Source organism: Dromiciops gliroides, chromosome 1, assembly GCF_019393635.1.
Source record: "Dromiciops gliroides isolate mDroGli1 chromosome 1, mDroGli1.pri, whole genome shotgun sequence".
Lineage (NCBI taxonomy): Eukaryota > Metazoa > Chordata > Mammalia > Microbiotheria > Microbiotheriidae > Dromiciops > Dromiciops gliroides.
The window spans coordinates 143,788,602-143,807,952 of record NC_057861.1 but is presented as its reverse complement, the minus strand read 5'-3'; the positions used below and the strand labels follow the sequence as shown (position 1 = coordinate 143,807,952).

General features: G+C 41.8%; 1 protein-coding gene across 3 annotated transcripts in view; it reads left to right on the top strand.

Moving 5' to 3' along the window:
- MATN2 (matrilin 2) overlaps nucleotides 1-19,351 on the top strand; it is a 203,565-nt gene that overhangs the window by 163,728 nt on the left and 20,486 nt on the right. For all 3 annotated transcript variants that reach the window (XM_043975565.1, XM_043975564.1, XM_043975563.1), the window contains exons 11-13: nucleotides 8,731-8,853; nucleotides 10,060-10,182; nucleotides 17,175-17,297. In XM_043975565.1, the coding sequence (XP_043831500.1) occupies nucleotides 8,731-8,853; nucleotides 10,060-10,182; nucleotides 17,175-17,297 (369 nt within the window). The remainder of the gene's footprint in view (nucleotides 1-8,730; nucleotides 8,854-10,059; nucleotides 10,183-17,174; nucleotides 17,298-19,351) is intronic.

Here is a 19,351-nt window from a genome sequence, read left to right as displayed (position 1 = left end):
GGCTCAGCCTTCAATTGGTTGCTACAGAGCATTTGCCCCACCGGGTTCACTCACATCCAAGTGCTGCATAGCCAGAGGATGAGTTACTCCATTTCTGTAGAACACAAATACCAGGTTGAACCACTGCCAAGCTGGGGATCAAGCAGGTCATCCTTTAAGGCTGGGCTGGTTTGCTGGTCTCTACTGCTGGCAAACACTGGTATGAATTCCTGTCACTGAATCTTTGATTATTTGACCTTCAAAGCTCACAAGGCCCTATACCAAAATAAAAGAATGCCCACACATGACACAGTCCTATCCCCAATATAAGCTTGTCTGAGAGGCCATGGGACAAGCACAGCAGATGGAAGGACATCTTCCACTGGCCCTCCAGAACTCAGTGTCATCCTTAAACCTCAAGGGCAAATTTTTCCACTGGAATCTTTTGTATGATCTCCCAGTTCTGGGTCATCAGCCAACCAAATGGCCTGTTCTTCACTACAAAGTAAGCACATGGGGGCAGCTAGGTGGCACCGTGGATAGAGCACTGGCCCTGGATTCAGGAGGACCTGAGTTCAAATCCAGCCTCAGATCCTTGACACTTACTAGCTGTGTGACCCTGGGCAAGTCACTTAACCCCAATTAACTCACAGACACATACACACACACACACACACAAAAAAAAAAAAACCAAAGTAAGCACATGGGAAACACCCTCCAAATATGTGCTCTGATCTCTCCATGCTGTGTCATCACACCTGTCCAGAATGAGGCTCACCAAAAATCCCCATGCACATGTTCCCAGGACTGGGTCCTCATGGGCCAGTTCTCTGTCTTGTATATGAATCTGTCTACAGCCAATCCTCAGAGATCTGTGTGCCCCGAGGACCATCCCTTCAAGTTGTCAACCAGCTGGTCCCAAAGCCTCCTTCCTTCCCACACTCTCTAGGCAAGATTTTCCAATTTCGTGCTTTTCTCCTTTCTCTCCACAGTCTCACAAAGCCCTTTTTATTCACTTTCTCTGCCCTCACAATGACCCTGCCTAATTCAACCATCAGCCAACTTTTCCTATGAAGAACTGAGAAGGGGAGAGCAAGCACTGGGGAGGTGGGGATTTCCTCAAAATTCCTCCAGCTCTGCCCCACACTGACATTTTTATAGAGACTATAAACAGTCTGGCAAAAGATAAGAAGGTTATGAGTTGTGTCTACTGAGTGTCATGGGATAAATCAGTGGATAAAGCACTGGCCCTGGATTCAGGAGGACCTGAGTTCAAATCCAGCCTCAGACACTTGACGCTTACTCGCTGTGTGACCCTGGGCAAGTCACTTAACCCTGATTGCCCTGTTAAAAAAAAAAAAGTGAAGTTTGATATATGCATATAGAGGTAGTATGTGGCTGAGTTTCTATCAGAACCTGTAAAGTCAAAAAAGATATAGTGTAGCTTTATTGGCAGAGATGTTCTCTGTCCCTTTGCCCTACTATATGTCTGCAGCCAGGCTATTTACACAAAAAAAGGGATTTTCTGTCTTTCCCCGGGATGATTCAGTCTGGACGTTCTGTCCAATAATAATATGCTGGGGTTTCAGTTCAGCCACAGTTAGCAGGAGATTGAGGTATATGTTCCCCAAGCCTGTGCCAGATGACATGACTTCACCTCTGCTTTCACAAAGCCTGCTGGGTTGGGGGCAGTGAGCCAGCTCCAGCTAAGCAGAAAGGTGTGCCCTTGACCATTCCCAAAGGCAGACCACAGACTTGGCCTCACAGCCCTGTGGCCTGAGAGATAGCAACCAAAAAGATTCCCTTTCACCTAACCAGGCAGGTATATTGTTGAAGGATGGAAAACCGACCCGATTCACTTCATTCCAATTCAGTAAAGATGTATTCAACACCTACTACGTGTAAAGGATTGTGCTGGGCTAAGGGGACAAAGATTAAAAAAAATTGAAACCACCCCAGACCTCGAGGAGGTTACATTCTACTGGCTGCTGGGGAGGGAGGGTTAGAGAGATAAATAGAGTAGGTGATGGGGGCAAAGGAGAGATATAGGGAGTTAATAATTCTGCTTTATGCATCAGGAAAGACCTCAAAGAGACGCCCCAGGAACCCTGGCCAGGAGCCTGAAAGCAAGAGAAAATTATTCCCTTCCCTACCTATGCGGGGGTAGAGGTTGGATTCAGTTTAAATATGCTGTAGTGGAAAAAATGAGGAGCAATGAGGAGTAATGGGTAAAGGGCTGTCCCCAGAGTCAGGAAGACTTGGGCTTAAATCCTACAGATGATCCAAACTGGTCATGTGATCTGAGCATGTCGCCTCTTGATGCTCTCTCTAGCCCACCCTTTAAGTTGCAGATTAGTTGTCTTTTTATATTGGTGGATGGAGTTTCCACACTGGGAGTTCTCTTCGTGGATGAAATCAGAGGTTTGCATTTAAAAACATCAGAAAGAACAGCAGACCTGAAATCATAAGACCAGTTTGAGACCTGGACCTATCATTTATTCGAATATCCCCCTAAACATTCATTTCAGTACTCACTTCAATATTCAGTTTGCCTCTCTGGGCCTCAGTTTCCCAATCTGTCAAATGAAGAGATAGAACTAGCAGGGTCTCTAAGGTCCCTTCCAGGTCCAACTTTATTATTTCACACCTCACCTGCCACCATTTGCCTTTGTGGATTCCCAGCATAAAGAATAGCCTATCTGCCCAGCATTGACTTATTTTATCTTCAAGGCCTTCACTCCGGCTGCTGACTAGAGGCAGAGATGACCCTGAGGCACAAGAGAGAGGAGATAGTTCTCTCATGTTGCACTCATTGATTCAAAAAAAAGAACCTTCCCTTTTCTAGGCACTAGGATCCACCCTGTGGCAAGGACTTACAGAAACAGTGGGTGACCCAACCTCAAGGAAAATGCAAGAAGTCAAATGTCCCCTTGAAATTCTTATCAAGGGGGGCAACTAGATAGCACAGTGAATAAAGCATGGACCATGGACTCAGGAGGACCTGAGTTCAAATCCGATCCCAGACACTTGACACTTACTAGCTATGTGACCCTGGGCAAGTCACTTAACCCTCATTGCCCCCCCCCCAAAAAAATTATCCATACTATTAAAAAAGAAAAAGAAATCCTTATCAACAAAACTTTTGTGGAATGTGAACCTAGGCTTAGAGCTAGAAAGGCTCTGAGAGGTCATCAAGTCCAACCCACTCAATTTGAAGATGAGGAAACTGATGCACATTCAGTTTAAATGACTTGCCTGGGGTCAGTCAGTGTGTGGAATAGCCCTAGTGTCAGAGGTAGGATTTCAACCCAAGTCTTCCTGACCCTTTCTGGGTCTAAGCACTATAAAGGATGGTTACAAAGATGCTCGAGGTACAATCTTTTTCCTCAAAGCACTTGCAACCTAATTTATGTCTGTAAAAATATGAGTAACTGTACACCCACTCCTGGAGAGAGAAAAATTGGTCTAATCCTCATTTCACAGACAAAAAATGAGGACCAAAGGAGTTAGATGACTTACCCAAAGTCACACAGCCAGTTCCTGGCATAGATCAAAAGTCTCTAGACTACTAGTCCAGGACCTTTATTTAGTATGAGATGACTCTAGATATCTTTGCATCCAAAAGGGTACTTTTCACATAGAGTTAGCAAGAGATCACTATTCTGGGGTTTTTTTAATTGTTAAAAAATAATAAAATCATGTAGTTTTACACACACACACACACACACACACACACACCCTTGTCTTCTTGGCACTATGTGCACTGTGGCTTTTTCTCTCTGTAGAGCAGGATTGACTTTCCTGCTGTCCCACATGGAGCCTTAGCCACCACCTTGCATTCTGTCATCACTAGAAAGGGACTATTATTCTAAAGTACACGTAGAACAGTTATTACCCTGCCCCAGACTGCCTGAGTCACCAGACCCTGATCCAGACATTAGGAGCATTTTCTGGGTTGGGATAATAGACCAGGGGAAAGTTTCCTACGCAAAAATTTTTCCCAAATCCTCAAACTCCTAATCAGTTGTATTCCAGATTGCTTAATTAAATTGTTTGGAAAAAAATAATCTATTTAACTAGTCTTGGAAGAAATCGTCCTTTTAGGAAGGAAATGTTTTTTTCCTGGGAGATTTCATTCTTCCTCTTTGGAATTCCCAGGAGAAACTTAAGAAGTTCAGGGTGGATTCTTTTGCTCCTTTCTTCTGGATTTGAACTCTGCACCCTCTTTAACCTCTTGGTTCATACTCAATTATTGGACATTCATCTGCACTCCTTTTCTGAGATCCTTACCAGATTGTCAGAGAAGGCTCTGGAGAGTAATAGAAAACGGCAAGATGAGCACTGGAAACTCTATTTTCTGGAAACAAATGTATCTAGAGATGTAATTTCTTTTTTCAAATAGGTTTTTACTGATTTCTTTTTTATTTTACAACATCATAATTTCCCCCAGAATTCTTCTTCCTCCCAAAGAACCATCCTATATTATCAAATGGTGTTTTAAAAAAAAAGAAAAAGAAGAAAAATCAGTATATTAGGAAATAAAATGAAAAAAGTCTGAAAATGTGTGCTGTGTATAAAATTTGTGCCCTCCAATCTCTGCAAAGGAATGGGATGATTTTCTCATATTTCTTCTTTTGAGCCATGCTTGGGTTTTTAAAAATAATTTTTCAATAATTCATTTTTTATTTTTGTAGCTGTTCTTTCTGTTTATGTGTTGTTGTCACTGTACATATTATTTTCTTGGTGCTGCTTACTTCACTCCACATCAATACATGTTTCTCTGTATTCATCATATTCCATTATATTCATGTACCACAATGTATTTAGCCATTCCCCAGTCAATGGGCATCTACTTTGTTTCCAATACTTTCTTATCACAAAAAGTGCTGCTATAAATATGGTGGTGTATATGGGGACTTTTTTCTTATCAATCGCCTCCTTGGGGTATAAGCCTAGTAATGGAATATATAAGCCAAAGAATAAGGACGTTTTAGTTACTTTATTTGCATAATTCCACATTGCTTTCCAAAACGGTTGTACCCTTTTGCAACTCCACCAACAATGCAGTAGTGTGTACATCTTCCCACAACCCCTCTAACACTGACTATTCCCATTGTTTGTCATCTCTGCCGATTTGGAGGGTATGAAGTGAAAACTCAGGGTTATTTTACTTCATATCTTTCTTAGTTTTAGTAATTTGTAACATTCTATCTTGTGGTTGTTAATAATTTACAGTTCTTTTGAGAACTGTTTTTGGTATCTATGGGTATTTATTGTATATACATATACATAAGTGAGGGAGGAAAGGAAGGGAGAAAAAAATAAAAATAAAGAGAAGGAAAAGAAGGAAAGAAAAGAAAGAGACAAGACAGGGAGGAAAGAAAGGAGTTACCAATAAACAAACCAATGAATGATTTAGGTTCTGGGGAACCCAAATTAAGGCAGACCCAGTACTTTTAAGCCTATGGCAAGGAAATTGACTAATCCATGAACAAGGAGGTGTGTATGGGCCCTAAGGTTAAGGGAGAATGAGAGATTTAAACGATTTTCGAAGGTAAAACCATTCCACAATGCTCCACTGACTTTTTTAAAACTGCTACTAATTTGAAAGCCCAAGAGAACCCAGAAACTGGCTTCTTAGCAAGAGAGACTGGCTGGAGTCCCGGCTGAAGATTCTGTGAAGCTTTCATGTAGAGCTGGCTTTTACTTCTATTATGCCAAGACAAAGAATGAGCAGTACAGTTGGCCTGCAACAAGCTATGATGGAGTTGAGCCCTGCTTATGTAACGACGAAAAAAAAAGAGAACAGTTGGAAGCTCCCCACTAAACACTGGAAAATCTTCAGGAAAACTCAGGCTGTCAACATGAAAGTCTAAAAGCATCAGGGAAGAAAATTATTTGTTTCAGTGAAGATTCAAGGTGAAAGCTGGAGTTGGGGTAGAGCTCAAGATCATCTCCTCCCCGGGGCACCTAGGTGGTGCAGTGGATAGAGCACCGGCCCTGGAGTCAGGAGTACCTGAGTTCAAATCCGGCCTCAGACATTTAACACTTACTGGCTGTGTGACCCTGGGCAAGTCACTTAGCCCCAGTTGCCTCACTAAAAAAAAAAGATCGTCTCTTCCCTATTATTTTTAAGTCCAATCTATAGGAACACACAAGGTGTATTCATCAATACTTCTGTGATCCAAGATTTCTGCTGGTTTGGATTCACTTTCCAAAGACAACTTTTCCATGGTTTGATAAATGATCTTCAAGAGCTATTGTGGCCAAAGAAAGTCTTTGTGTGGGCAGCTTGGTGGTGCAGTGGATGGAGCACCAGCCATGTGATGAGTAGGACCTGAGTTCAAATCTGATCTCTGACACTTACTAGCTGTGTGACCCTGGGCAAGTCACCTAATTGCCTTACCACCACCACCCAAAAGAAAAAGGAAAAGTCTTTGTTTGGCCAACCTGGTAATGAACCTCTCTGATCTCACATAGGCTGGTGTTCCTCAGAAGACAGACAGACAATACTTAAGGAAGTTTTTTTCAGATTGGTATAGTCAGCGATGTGCTGGTAAATGTTTAACAACCCACTTTTGGGGTGGGGAGATATAGTGCATCACACTTTTAAATTTCATCCACATTATTAACATTTTCCCTATCCCTTTCTTAAAATCTAGACAGTTAACAAAACAATAAACCTAAGCCTAATTTGTAGCATTTGCTGGCTTTTGATATGAGCTGGCTCCAGCATACCCCCAGATAGCCTTTGAAAGAAGGGAGAAGGAAACAAGCATTTACTAGCATCCGTTATGTGCCAGGCACTACACCAAGTGCTTCACAAATCTCATCTGATCTTCATAACAACTTTGTGAGGTAGATGCTATTATTCCCATTTTGCTGTTGAGGAAACTGAGGCCAACCAACCTTGGGAAATTACTTCCCCACAGTCACACATCTAGTAAGTTTGAGGGAAATTGGACTCAAGACTTTGTGACTCCAGACCATGCACTACCTTAAAGTGTTATCTACATGCTACAACAAAGCATCAGAGTAGAACCTTAGATAGGATATATACAATCTTCAGTACACACATATTTATTGGTGCTGTTCAATCATTTTTTAGTCGTGTCCAACTCTTCTTGACCCCATTTGGTGTTTTCTTGACAGAGATACTGGAGTGATTTGCCATTTCCTTCTCCAGTTCATTTTACAGATGAGGAAACTGAGGCAAACAGGGTTAAGTGACTTGCCCAGGGTCACACAGCTAGTAAGTGTCTGAGGCCACATTTGAACTCAGGTGTTTCTGAGTTCCAGTTCTGGCACTCTGTACACTGTGCCCCTTAGCTGACCACAGATGTATATACCAGAGAGTCTAAGGGTTGGAGAGTCAGCCTCAGAGTCATGACTTTTATTCAGGTGTCACCTGTGACACATACAGACTCAGTACCCCCAGGTAACTTCCAAGACTAAGTGGCAGAGCAGTTACCAATATGTCTTGATAGAATTTCCTCACCTAAGGAAACAAGTATGAATAACAAAGAATAAAACAAAGAAAAATAAAAAAGAAGGGAGACCTGAGTTCAAATCTGGATACTTGATGCTAGCTGTGTGACCTTGGGTAAGTCACTTAACCTGGATTGCCTCTCGATTTTAAAAAAGAGAAGTAGAGGTGTGAATATGTAAATTATTGTTATTATTATACAGAAACAAGCAGGAAACTGAGTGCATAGTGAAAGTATTATAAATGTAGAGACTGAAAGAATTTTAAAGGCCATTCAATCCAATCTAATCCCTCTCATTTTAATGGTAAAGAAACTGAAGCTCAGATAGGGTAAGCAATTTGTCCAGGGTCACACAGTGTCAGGAGTGAGATTTGAAACCAAGTCTTCCAGGCTCCAAGTCCAGTATTCTATTCCTTATTAGCCATGTGCTTATGGGTAAGTCATTTAATTTCTCTGAGCCTCAGTTTTACCACATATAAAATAAGGATTAAAAAAGGAAAAAGACCCAGAGTACTGTGGCTTGTAGAGTGCTTGGTTAACTGTAAAGCCCTGGTATAAGATGTTATCATTATTCCATGCAGACTGGATCTGAGAACTTGGCCTGAATCCTTCCTATGCTGTGCTGTCAATCCACATGCCATTTTTCCTTTTTAAAAAAATGTTTATGAAGCATCATCCCCCAACGCTACTTACCAGAATACACTTAAATTTTCCTGCATGTTTTAATAGGAAAATACTCTATGCCACTTGTCTAATTCGTAGGCCTCCAACCCTTACTGGCTTCGATCACTACAACTCTCTGAGCCTGTTTACTCATCTGTAAAATGAAGATAACGCCTGTAATATCTCTCTCACAGTGGTATAAGAGAGCAGGGGCAGCTGGGTGGTGCAGTGGGTAGAGAGCCAGACCTGGAATCAGGAAGACCTGAGTTCAAATGTGGCCTCAGACACTTACTATCTGTGTGATCCTGGTCAAGTCACTTAACCCTGTTTGCCTCAGTTTCCTCATCTGTAAAATGAGCTAGAGAAGGAAATGGCAAACCACTCCAGTATCTTTGCCAAGAAAACCCCAAACAGGGTCACAGAGAGTTGGAAATGAATGAGAAATGACTAAACAACAAAGAATGCATGTAGCCCACTTCATAAACTTTAAGGAATCATATAAATATCAGCTATTGTGTTTTTGTGCAGTGTTAGAGGAGGATAAATTGCTAACGTGTGAAATGTTTTCCTCTCTCTTTGCATAATTCTAATGGAATGTCAGGACTGGACTCCTGTGCTCTGGGCGACCATGACTGCGAACATACCTGTGTGAGCCTTGACGATTCTTATGAGTGCCGCTGCTATGAAGGTTACACTCTCCGGGAGGATGGGAAAACCTGCAGAAGTACGTTAGTGTGCTTTCTAGCCCGAGGGACTGTATGAGTCGCTGTATCAAATCTGAGATCCCAAATTCCATGTTAGTCAATTCCTCAAGCAGGCAATTGTTGGTATAAAATTGGAGCTCTGGGGCATGAAAAAGGCTATAATCCAGCCCTTGATGAAATGTCTTCCTCCCATCTTCACTGTGGCACCTTAATTTTTCCCATTGGTAACAAAATCCCTCTTAGAACAGCTGCATGGTGTAAGCACTAGACAAGATATTGAAGACCAGAGGTCAAGCCCTAGATCAAAAAATGATTTCATCTGTTTGAGTTTCAGTTTTCTCATCTGTGAAATGGCACTAATGCTTATTCTGATTTTACCCCCTGGGTTAATGAAAGGAAAGGGCTTGGTAAATTGCAAAGCACAGTTAAATAGTAGCTATCATTTTTTTTCTTTTCTTTTTTTTTCCAGGGCAATGAGGGTCAAGTGACTTGCCCAGGGTCACACAGCTAGTGTCAAGTGTCTGAGGCCAGATCTGAACTCAGGTCCTCCTGAATCCAGGGCAGGTGCTTTATCTACTGTGCCACCTAGCTGCCCCCATAGAGCTATCACTATTATTGGGCAAGTAGGTGGTGCAGTAGATAGAGTACCAGGCCTGGAGTCAAGAAGACTCCTCTTCCTGAGTTCAAATCCAGCCTCAGGGGGGAGCTAAATGGATAAAGCATAGGCCCTAGATTCAGGAAGACCTGAGTTCAAATCCAGCCTCAGATACTTGACACTTACTAGGTGTGTGACCCTGAGCAAGTCACTTAACCCTGTTTGCCTCAGCATCTTTATCTGTAAAATGAGCTGGAAAAGGAAATGGCAGACCTGTCCAATATCTTTGCCAAGAAAACCCCCAGTGGGGTCACAACAAGTTGGAGAGGACTGAAAATGGCTAAAACAACAACAAAAATCACTATTATCAATGGAGATGAAAGAAGAGAATTTGCCTTGAACCCTATCTTCAATAGCCATGCCATTTTTCCACTTTCAAAAATGTCAATAGAATTTCATCTGAAATACTTAGAGGAAAACATTCAAAATTGCCTTTGTGTTCAAAAGAATATTTTAGTGAGAAATGGTGCATGACACTTGTCTAATTCATGTCCATTGTTAACGGGGGAATAATTGCTAATGTGTGTATTATTTTTCCCATCTGTGCCCTTGGAACTACGTGGATACTCAGTACTGGACCCGTGCGCTCTGGGAAACCATGGCTGTGAGCATTCCTGCATAAGCAGAGATGAATCTTACATGTGTCTCTGTTTTGAAGGTTATACACTTCTTGAGGATGGGAAAACCTGCAAAAGTAAGTTTGCATTAAATGCAATTCAGCAAACATGTATTAAGCACTTACTGTGTACAAGGCACTGTGCTAGGGATAGGGACTAGACTTGTCTATAGGAAAGGGAACTCCTAGGTGAGCTAAGTCCCTCTGCTGATGCAAGTTGGCTCCTCTACAAATTAAAGGAGTGTAAGAGAGTTGCCTAGAGCACTGAGACATTAAGAGACTCACCCAGGGTCATGAAGACATTAAGGGTCAGAGATAAGACTTGAACCTGGGTTTTCCTGGCTTTGAGGTCAGCTCTTTTGGCACTATACCATTCTCTCCCTTTAAGTGTTAGGGGCAGGTAGGTGGTACAATGGACAGAGCACTTGGCCTTGGAGTCAAGGACCTGAGTTCAAATCTCAACTCAGATACTTACTAGCTATGTGACCTTGGGCAAGTCACTTAACCCCAATTGCCTTAAACATCCAGGGCCATCTCCAATCATCCGAATGTATATCTTGCCACTGGACCCAGACAGCTCTGGAGGAGTGAAGTTGGTAACTTAACACAGCCCTCCCTCACTTAAATCCAATTCAGTGCAAGTCATGACATCACCCCAATGTCATGGTCCTCTTCAGGAATAAAGAACAAACAACAACCCTTTAAGTGATATGAGGACAGAAATAATAAAGCCCTTAAGAAGATACCCTTTAGACTCATGATGAAAAGTGCTGTCCCCTTGCTGTCCCCATCCAGAGAAAAAATTGATGGAGTCTGAATGCAGATTGAAGCATACTATTTGCACGTCTTTTATTTTTTGCATGTTCTTTTTCTACTTTGGGTCTGTGTATTCTTTCACAACATGACTAATATGGTGATATGTTTTGCGTGATTGAAAATGTAATAACCTATACCAAATTGCTTACTATCTAAGGGAGAGAGGAGGGAAGGAAGAAGAGAGAAAATTTGGAACTCAAAATTTCTTTAAAATGAATGTTGGGGGGGGGCGGCTAGGTGGCGCAGTGGATAAAGCACCAGCCCTGGATTCAGGAGTTCCTGAGTTCAAATCTGGCCTCAGACACTTAACACTTACTAGCTGTGTGACCCTGGACAAGTCACTTAACCCCATTGCCCTGTTTAAAAAAAAAAAAAAAGAATGTTGGGTGGCTAGGTGGCGCAGTGGATAGAGCACTAGCCCTGGAGTCAGGAGTACCTGAGTTAAAATCCGGCCTCAGACACTTAACACTTACTAGCTGTGTGACCCTGGACAAGTCACTAAACCCCAATTGCCTCCCTAAAAAAAATTTTAAAAATAAAATGAATGTTAAGGGGGCAGCTAGGTGGCACAGTGTATAGAGCACTGGCCTTGGATTCAGGAGTACCTGGGTTCAAATCCAGCCTCAGACATTTGACACTAGCTGTGTGACTTTGGGCAAGTCACTTAACCCTCATTGCCCCAAAAAACAAAACAAAACAACATAAAATGAATGTTAAAAATTGTCCTTACAAGTAACTAAGGAAAAATATTATTTTTAAAAGATACCTTTTACTGAGATACTGGGATGAGGGATAATATGACAGGTACACCAATCAACTTGAGTGGCTGAGTGGTAGGAACAAAGGAGAGATGTAGGCAAAATAGTATAGGAAAATTTGAGGAGGGGGAGCACTTTTTCACCTCACAAGCTAAGAGAAAGCTTCTTGGAGGAAGGAGCCGCTGAGCTGAAGCCTAAAGGAAGAGAGAAGTATTCCAGGAGGCAAAGGGGAGAGAAGGAAAGGGCCTTCTAGACATGAAGGCCAGATAGCCCAAGCACAGAGCCCAGAGATGGGAGGGCAAGCTCTTGTCACTGAGTTGTGTGTTGTTTTTTCAGTCATGTCCAACTCTTTATTGACCCCTTTTGGGGTTTTCTTAGCAAAGATCCTGGAGTTGTTTACCATTTCTCCAGATCATTTTCCAGATGAGGAAACTGAGGCAAATAAGGTTAAGTGACCTGCCCAGGGTCATACAGCTGGTGCCTGAGGACAGATTTGAATTCACAAGGGAGTCTTCCTGACTCCAGGTCCAGCATTCTATCCACTGTGCTACCCAGCTGCCCCTGGACAAGCTCAGGAAACCACTAGGTATTTGGTTTGACTGCAATGTAGAGCATGTAAAGAACAATGTGAAATTTGGCTCAAAAGGTAGACTGGAGCTTGCTTGTAGAGAGTTTTAAATGCCAGGCCAATGCATTAGTGTTTCTCCTAGGGAACCAATGAAGGTATTTGAGCTACTGAGCGACATGGCCAGACATGTTTTAGAAAAATTATTCTTGGGGGAGGATGGGTGGCAGAGACAGACTAGAGGCAGAGAGAAGAGCTAGGAAGTTAATTCAATAGCTCATATACAAAATAATAAGCCTCTGAGCTATCTATGATTTCCTGCTTAAAATCTGTTACTCCAAATTCCTTGTAAATTGATTGCTAGAATAACAAATTTATAAGATAAAATAAAATAAAAATAAATCCAAGATTTAGAGTTGGAAGCAAACTTAGAAGTTACCCACTCTAGCATTTTCATTTAACAAGTGAAGAAACAAGCTACCCATTCTCCAATATTACCATATTAGTCATTTTGTATAAGAAAGCTTGAATAAAAGAAAAATGAAAGAAAGTGAAAAATGGCATGCTTCTGTCTTTGTTCAATCAACATCAGCTCTTTCTGTGGAGGTGGATAGTATAGGTGCTATTATGATCCCCATTTTACAGATGGGGAAAGTGAGGTTGAGAGAGGTTAAGTGATGGACTCAGGATCCCGCATGGAATAAGTATCTGAGACAGAACTTGAACACAGGTCCAACACGCTCATCCACTGTGCCCTGTACTGGCCTCTGACCTAGTATTCTTTCCACAGCTCAACATGATGCTTTGTTGCCAAAAGCATCGATAGCATAATTGTACCCTCATGAGGCTGCCATCCTTGAGTCTTCACCATAGATGAAATACGCCCCCTCTTTTGAGGTCATTTGCTTCATGACTAACCCAAGCCCCTTAGAAAGCCCATGTGATGTGCTTAAAAACAAACCCCTGGGGGCGGCTAGGTGGCGCAGTGGATAAAGCACTGGCCCTGGATTCAGGAGTACCTGAGTTCAAATCCGGCCTCAGACACTTGACACTTACTAGCTGTGTGACCCTGGGCAAGTCACTTAACCCCCATTGTCCCGCAAAAAAAACAACAACAACAACAAAAAAAAAAACCCTGAACTTAGAATCTGAGCCTCGGTTTCCTTTTTTACAAGGTGAGGATAATGATATTTTCACCACCTTCCCCCCAGTGTTACAATAAAAAGATGGAGTGATACAGAAGGAGCTCCAGATTTGCAGTCAGAAGATACGGATTCAAATCTGGACTCTTACCCTTGAGCAGCTTTTTCTCTCTGGGCCTCAGTTTTCCGAGGTGTAAAATAAGGACATTGGGCTAAATGGCCTCAAAAGCCAAAATCAAGATGAGATAACTTACCCCGAGCTCCTCATGACCACAAAGATATGTGTTAACATGGGCTGATGTTAGCATTAGGCTCAAGACAAACCTGTCTTATACTGCATTCTGTTGTACATCAGGGTCACAGTGAGACACACATGGAGAAGAGATAGAATGCTGTGCATTCTATCAAGTGAAACAGCAAGTACATTTACATTGAACATATAAAGGTTAGTAATGCATAATAAACCTGGAAAGCCAAGTAAGGTCAAGGTCTTTTCCTAAAACATAGGTCTGACCACCTCTCAATAAACTCTTTTTGTTGTTGTTCAGCCATGGCCAACTCTTCTTGATCCTATTTAGGGTTTTCTTGGCAAAGATAGTGGAGTGGTTTGCCATTTCCTTCTCCAGTTCATTTTATAGATAAGGAAACTGAGGCAAACAGGGTTAAGTGACTTGCCCAGGGTCACACAGCTAGTAAGTATCTGAGGCCAGATTTGAACTCAGATTTTTCTGACTCCAGATCTGGTGCTCTATCCACTGCACCATCTAGCTGCCCCTCAATAAATTCTGGTTACTCTCTATTGATAAATACAAATTCCTCTACTTGTTGAATCACTTTGGCAGTTGTAGGGTAGAAGGATCAGATTGGGGAGAGACTTGAGGCATGAAGACCCTTTCAAAGGGGGCCACTGCAGTATTCATGAGAGTTGGAGGGAGGGCATTAACAACTGAGAGGGGTTGGGAAAGGTTTCTTGTAGAAGGTGTTACTTGAACAGAGATTTAGAGGAAGCTAGGGATGCCAGAAGGCAGGGGTGAGACATATATGCATCTTGCCAGTAACAAAACCAGGATTAGGCTCAGCTCATACAACTGCAAGTTGATGGGAAATCCCCTGGATGACACTTCTGTAATGCATCAATGTTAGAGACATCTCTGAAGCAAACTCAGAGAAATAGCAATCTTCCTCTGATCCTACAGGCTAAGTCACAGAGACGGAAAGACAGACAGGAGATGGAAAGAGACATGGGCTGAGACAGAGAGAAAGAGAAAGAGACAGACAGACAGACAGACAGACTCGGACACAGAGACAGAGAGAGGGAGGGTCAGTCAGTTGGTCAGTCAGTCAGTCAGACAGACAACAGACAGACAGAGAGTTGGGTATCTTCAAGCCCTGCCTCCATTCTTCGGTTTGTTCCTCCCCTCTAAATTTCAATATCCATAGATATTATTGGCATCCTTACTTTCCTATGGTAGGAATGTGTTAATTATTCAGTTTTATTTTTTCCCCAAAAAAGGCATTTTATTTTAAAATCCATTTAAGCATTGTGTATTACACTAGAATCAGATAATACCTATTTTAGAATTTATAGTTAACTTTCAGTTATCTTTGCCAGTAGAAGAGAATTGTGGCATAGGTAATTTTAAAAAAATAGAAAGGCCAACAATTTCTTCCATTTGGCTGTGGAATGGGTTTCTTTTCAGCCTTACAGAACCCCAATCTTATTGATGTGAATGCGTGTTGAGCACACATTGAAAGAAAGGACTAAGAAACAGGCTTTGTTCCATGAGGAAGCCACTTTGGGATTACGAATTTACCAGAGATTTCCATAGATGAATGATCAATAATTGCCTATATGAGAAAGAAAACTGATTTTGGTGGTTTTCTAGGATTCTAATAATATCCAAATATGACCTAGAAAATTATTCATTATTTTAATAGTTCTCAATTCCTGCCCAGTCATCTGGCCTTGGAGAGGAATCAGACAAAGAGCTCAGAGAGAGCAGAAGGAGTGACAGAAGAGTTAAAAAAACAAAGGGTTCAGGAGAAGGTTTCAAAGAGTCAATCAAACAACAAATATTCTAATTCACTTATCCTGTCCGAGTCAGTGCTGCACATACAAAGAAAGGCAAAAACAATCCCTGACCTCAAGGAGCTGATATTCTAATAAGGGAGACAAGCATGTTGATAATCAGGCACTTCTTTTTTGTGTTTTGTTTTGTTTTTTGTTTTTGGTGAGTCAATTGGGGTGAAGTGACTTGCCCAGGGTCACACAGCTAGTAAGTGTTAAGTGTTTGAGGCCGGATTTGAACTCAGGTCCTCCTGAATCCAGGGCCCATGCTCTATCCACTGCACCACCTAGCTGCCCCCAGGCACTTCTAATAACACAAGGCAACTAGGTGACTCAGTGGATAGACCTCTGGGCCTGGAGTCAGGAAGACCTGAGTTCAAATCTGTCTGTATACACGTACTAACTGTGTGAGCCTAGGCAAGTCACTTAACCTCTGCCTTAATCCATTGGAGAAGAAAATGGCAAATGATTCTAGTATCTTTGCCAAGAAAAGACGCTGGACAGCATTGACATGCAGGGACCATAATCCAGAAGGTCACAAAGAGTTGGACACCACTGAATAGTCTACTGAACAACGATAATAACTAGTGTAGAGAACAATATAAATATCATCTCATTTGAGTCCCACAACAACCCTGGGAGGAAGGTGCTAATATTATTCTCATTTGCAGATGAAGAAACTGAGGCAGAGAAAGGTGAGGGTCACCCAGTTAGTAGGTATCAGAGGTAGAGAACCATCTCCAGTCCTGATATATATGTTCTCACTGGACCCAGATGGCTCTGGAGGAGAGAAGTTGGTGACCTCATACAGTCCTCCCTCACTTAAAATCCAATTTAATGGGGCAGCTAGGTGGTGCAGTGGATAGAGCACCTGCCCTGGATTCAGGAGGACCTGAGTTCAAATCTGACCTCAGACACTTAACACTTACTAGCTGTGTGACTCTGGGCAAGTCACTTAACCCCAATTGCCTCACCAAAAAAAAAAAAAAAAATCCAATTTAGTGCAAGTCATGACATCACTCCGATGCCATGGTCCTCTTCAAGAACAAAGGACAAACAACACCAAGAACAACAACATCTGAGGCAGAATTTGAACTCAGGCCTTTCTCCCTCCAAGTCCGGCAGTCTTTCCACTGCTCTAACATGTTCTATCCAGAGTAGATACAAGGGAGTTTGAGAGCAGCTGGAGAGAAAACAGAAAAGGAGGTGGTGGCATGTGAGCTAAGCCTTGAGGGAAGATAAGGCTGATGATGATACCAGAACTCAGGATCACTTTCTTTATCACTTGGGCTATACTTTTATTGGGGACTCTGGAACCTTCAAGAAGGTATAATAACCAAACAAAAAAAAATACAAAGAAGGTATAATAACAACACACACAGAACCTTATAATTTACAAAGTTCTTTTCTTCACAACTCTGTGAGGCAGGAGGTGTCAGTATTATCATCTTCACTTTACAGATGAGGAAACTGAGGCTCACAGAGACTAGATGACTTACTATCATCCCCTCCTCCTCACATATATAGCAGGTGGAAGAGCCAGAAACCCAGCATAGGCCTTCCAAGTCCCCAGCCAGAGCCCTTCCTGTTGCATCCCAAAGGAGATTCAGCCTGAGCCAGTGTATATAAGAAAACACTCCTGTAATCCCTCATTAAAGGGTTATTAAGGCCCTGTTGTGCTGCCTTGGCAGAATTATGTTAATTCTCTCCATAATCCGCAGGGGAGGATGTCTGCAAATCCACCAACCACGGCTGTGAACACACTTGTGTTAATGATGGCAATTCCTACATCTGCAGATGTTCAGAGGGATTTGTTCTGGCAGAGGATGGGAAACGGTGCAGAAGTAAGTGACGGGAGTTTGGTCCTGCCTCCTAACTCCAAACTCAGTGTTCTTTTTATTACTGTATACCACTGAGCTATCGAATGAAGGGCTGACAGCAGAAGTGATGGGAACTTGGCTCCACACCTTGGTAGGGCCAAGAGCAGTTGCTTTCTTGAACTTTATCAGAATGAATGAATCCCTAACCACCTTTTTCTTCTCCCCATCCCTACTCTCCATCACAATGAATAAACATAAAAGTGAAGTTCTGAAAACTTGTCTGAATTAAAAGCTAGACCCACTTACTTAGGGATCATTGTTGAGAAAACTTCTAAGGAAACTAAATAAGAACCCCCTTTGAAAACCTGGAACCAGTGCATATATATTACTCTGTCATTCTTTCCTGGGCCTGAGAACAAACATCCTTATTACCAAAGAAAATGGGTCTCTGTTCAATTCTTTCCCTGAAGCCTCTTTACTTTTTATTTGCGGATGATGGAAGCTAGACCTGGGCTGGAGTCCTCTCATATCTGGAACCATAGAAATGCCTTCTGCATATGAAGAATGCAAACTGTGTTTGTGTGTGTGTTTAAGAAAAATGTACAGTAAAAAGAGAGGAACAGAATTGCTGAAGGAAAATCAAATGTCTTGATCCTTGCCTTCTTCCTTTTTTGCAGAGGGGAGATTATGGGTATAGAACACACCAGATATCTTACAACTTGGCTGATGGGTTGCTGAACTTTATTTTTCTTTCTTTTTATTCTTTCTGGGTAAGGGAGAGGGAGAGATATAGTTGGAAAAGATATCAGTGAAACATTATTAAAGAAGAAAAATTATGACCATAATAATAGTGATTATAGTGCTATACTCATGTTGGATGATAGCTGGGTGAATGGGGTTATTTCAGATGTCTGGTGTGAACTTAAATGAAGCTAACTTGGCCGTTTTATCTTCTGCCTGATAAAGTAGAGATGGGTTATGTGGAATTATCTTATATATGCTGCTGTTAAAGAAAATACCTATATAGTGGGAGAGACAAGAGGGAGGAAAGAGAAGGCTCACTGGTCGATAAATGTGGAGAGATGTCTTGCAGAGCCTACCTCTCTTTCTAACCCAGCTCTGCCTATACCAGGCAGCACCTGTGTGTGTGTGTGTGTGTGTGTGTGTGTGTGTGTATGTGTGTTGTCTGTTACAATCAAAGAAAGTTTTGATAATTAAAGATAGTGAGTCCAGTGTATGTACAGATATAAAGGCCCCTCATAGATACCTAGTCACATAATAATAAAAATAAGTCAGATTTATATAAAACTTGATGTTTCCCCTAAAACACATTTGTGAGGTTGAAAGTAAAAATATTATGACCTAAATTGTACATATTAGGACACTAAAGTGACTTCCTCAGAACCATGGAACTAGTAAAAGTATGGAGCCAGGATTGAAGCTTGGGTCTCCTAACTCCAAACTCAGTGTTCTTTTTATTATTGTATACCACTGAGCTATCGAATGAAGCTGTGATTAACTTATTGAAATGGACTGTTCCATAAGACTTGGCTGTATTTGAAATGAACTCATGAAGGAAGGCAGTGTGTTATGGGGGGAAGTTGGACTCCAATCCAGCCTCTGTCCCTCCCTACCTGTGTGACATTGGGCAATTTACTTAATTTCTGTGAGCCCAAATTTCTTCCTTGGTAAAATTAGGGACTTGGACTCTGAGGTCCCATCTGGCTCTAAATCTATGATTCTACAAATTCAGTTGGGTGAAGTTTCTGTTAATGCTCTCTAAATCACAAGAAGCCTTTGCATACCCACATAACTAGGCATTTGTGTCAACCTCTTAAATTATTTTTAGAGAATGAAACTCATATATTAAGCAGGTAGGTGCCAGGCCAGAGAATACAAAGACAAAAAAAAAACCCCAACAACAACCAAAAACCTCAGTCCCTGCCCTCAGAGAGCTTACATCCAATCAGGAGAAACAACAGGCACACATGTAAATAGATACAAAATATCAAAGTATATGTAAATATCAGGAGGAGGAAGAAGGCACCAGGACATGGGGTGATCACAAAAGGCTTCAG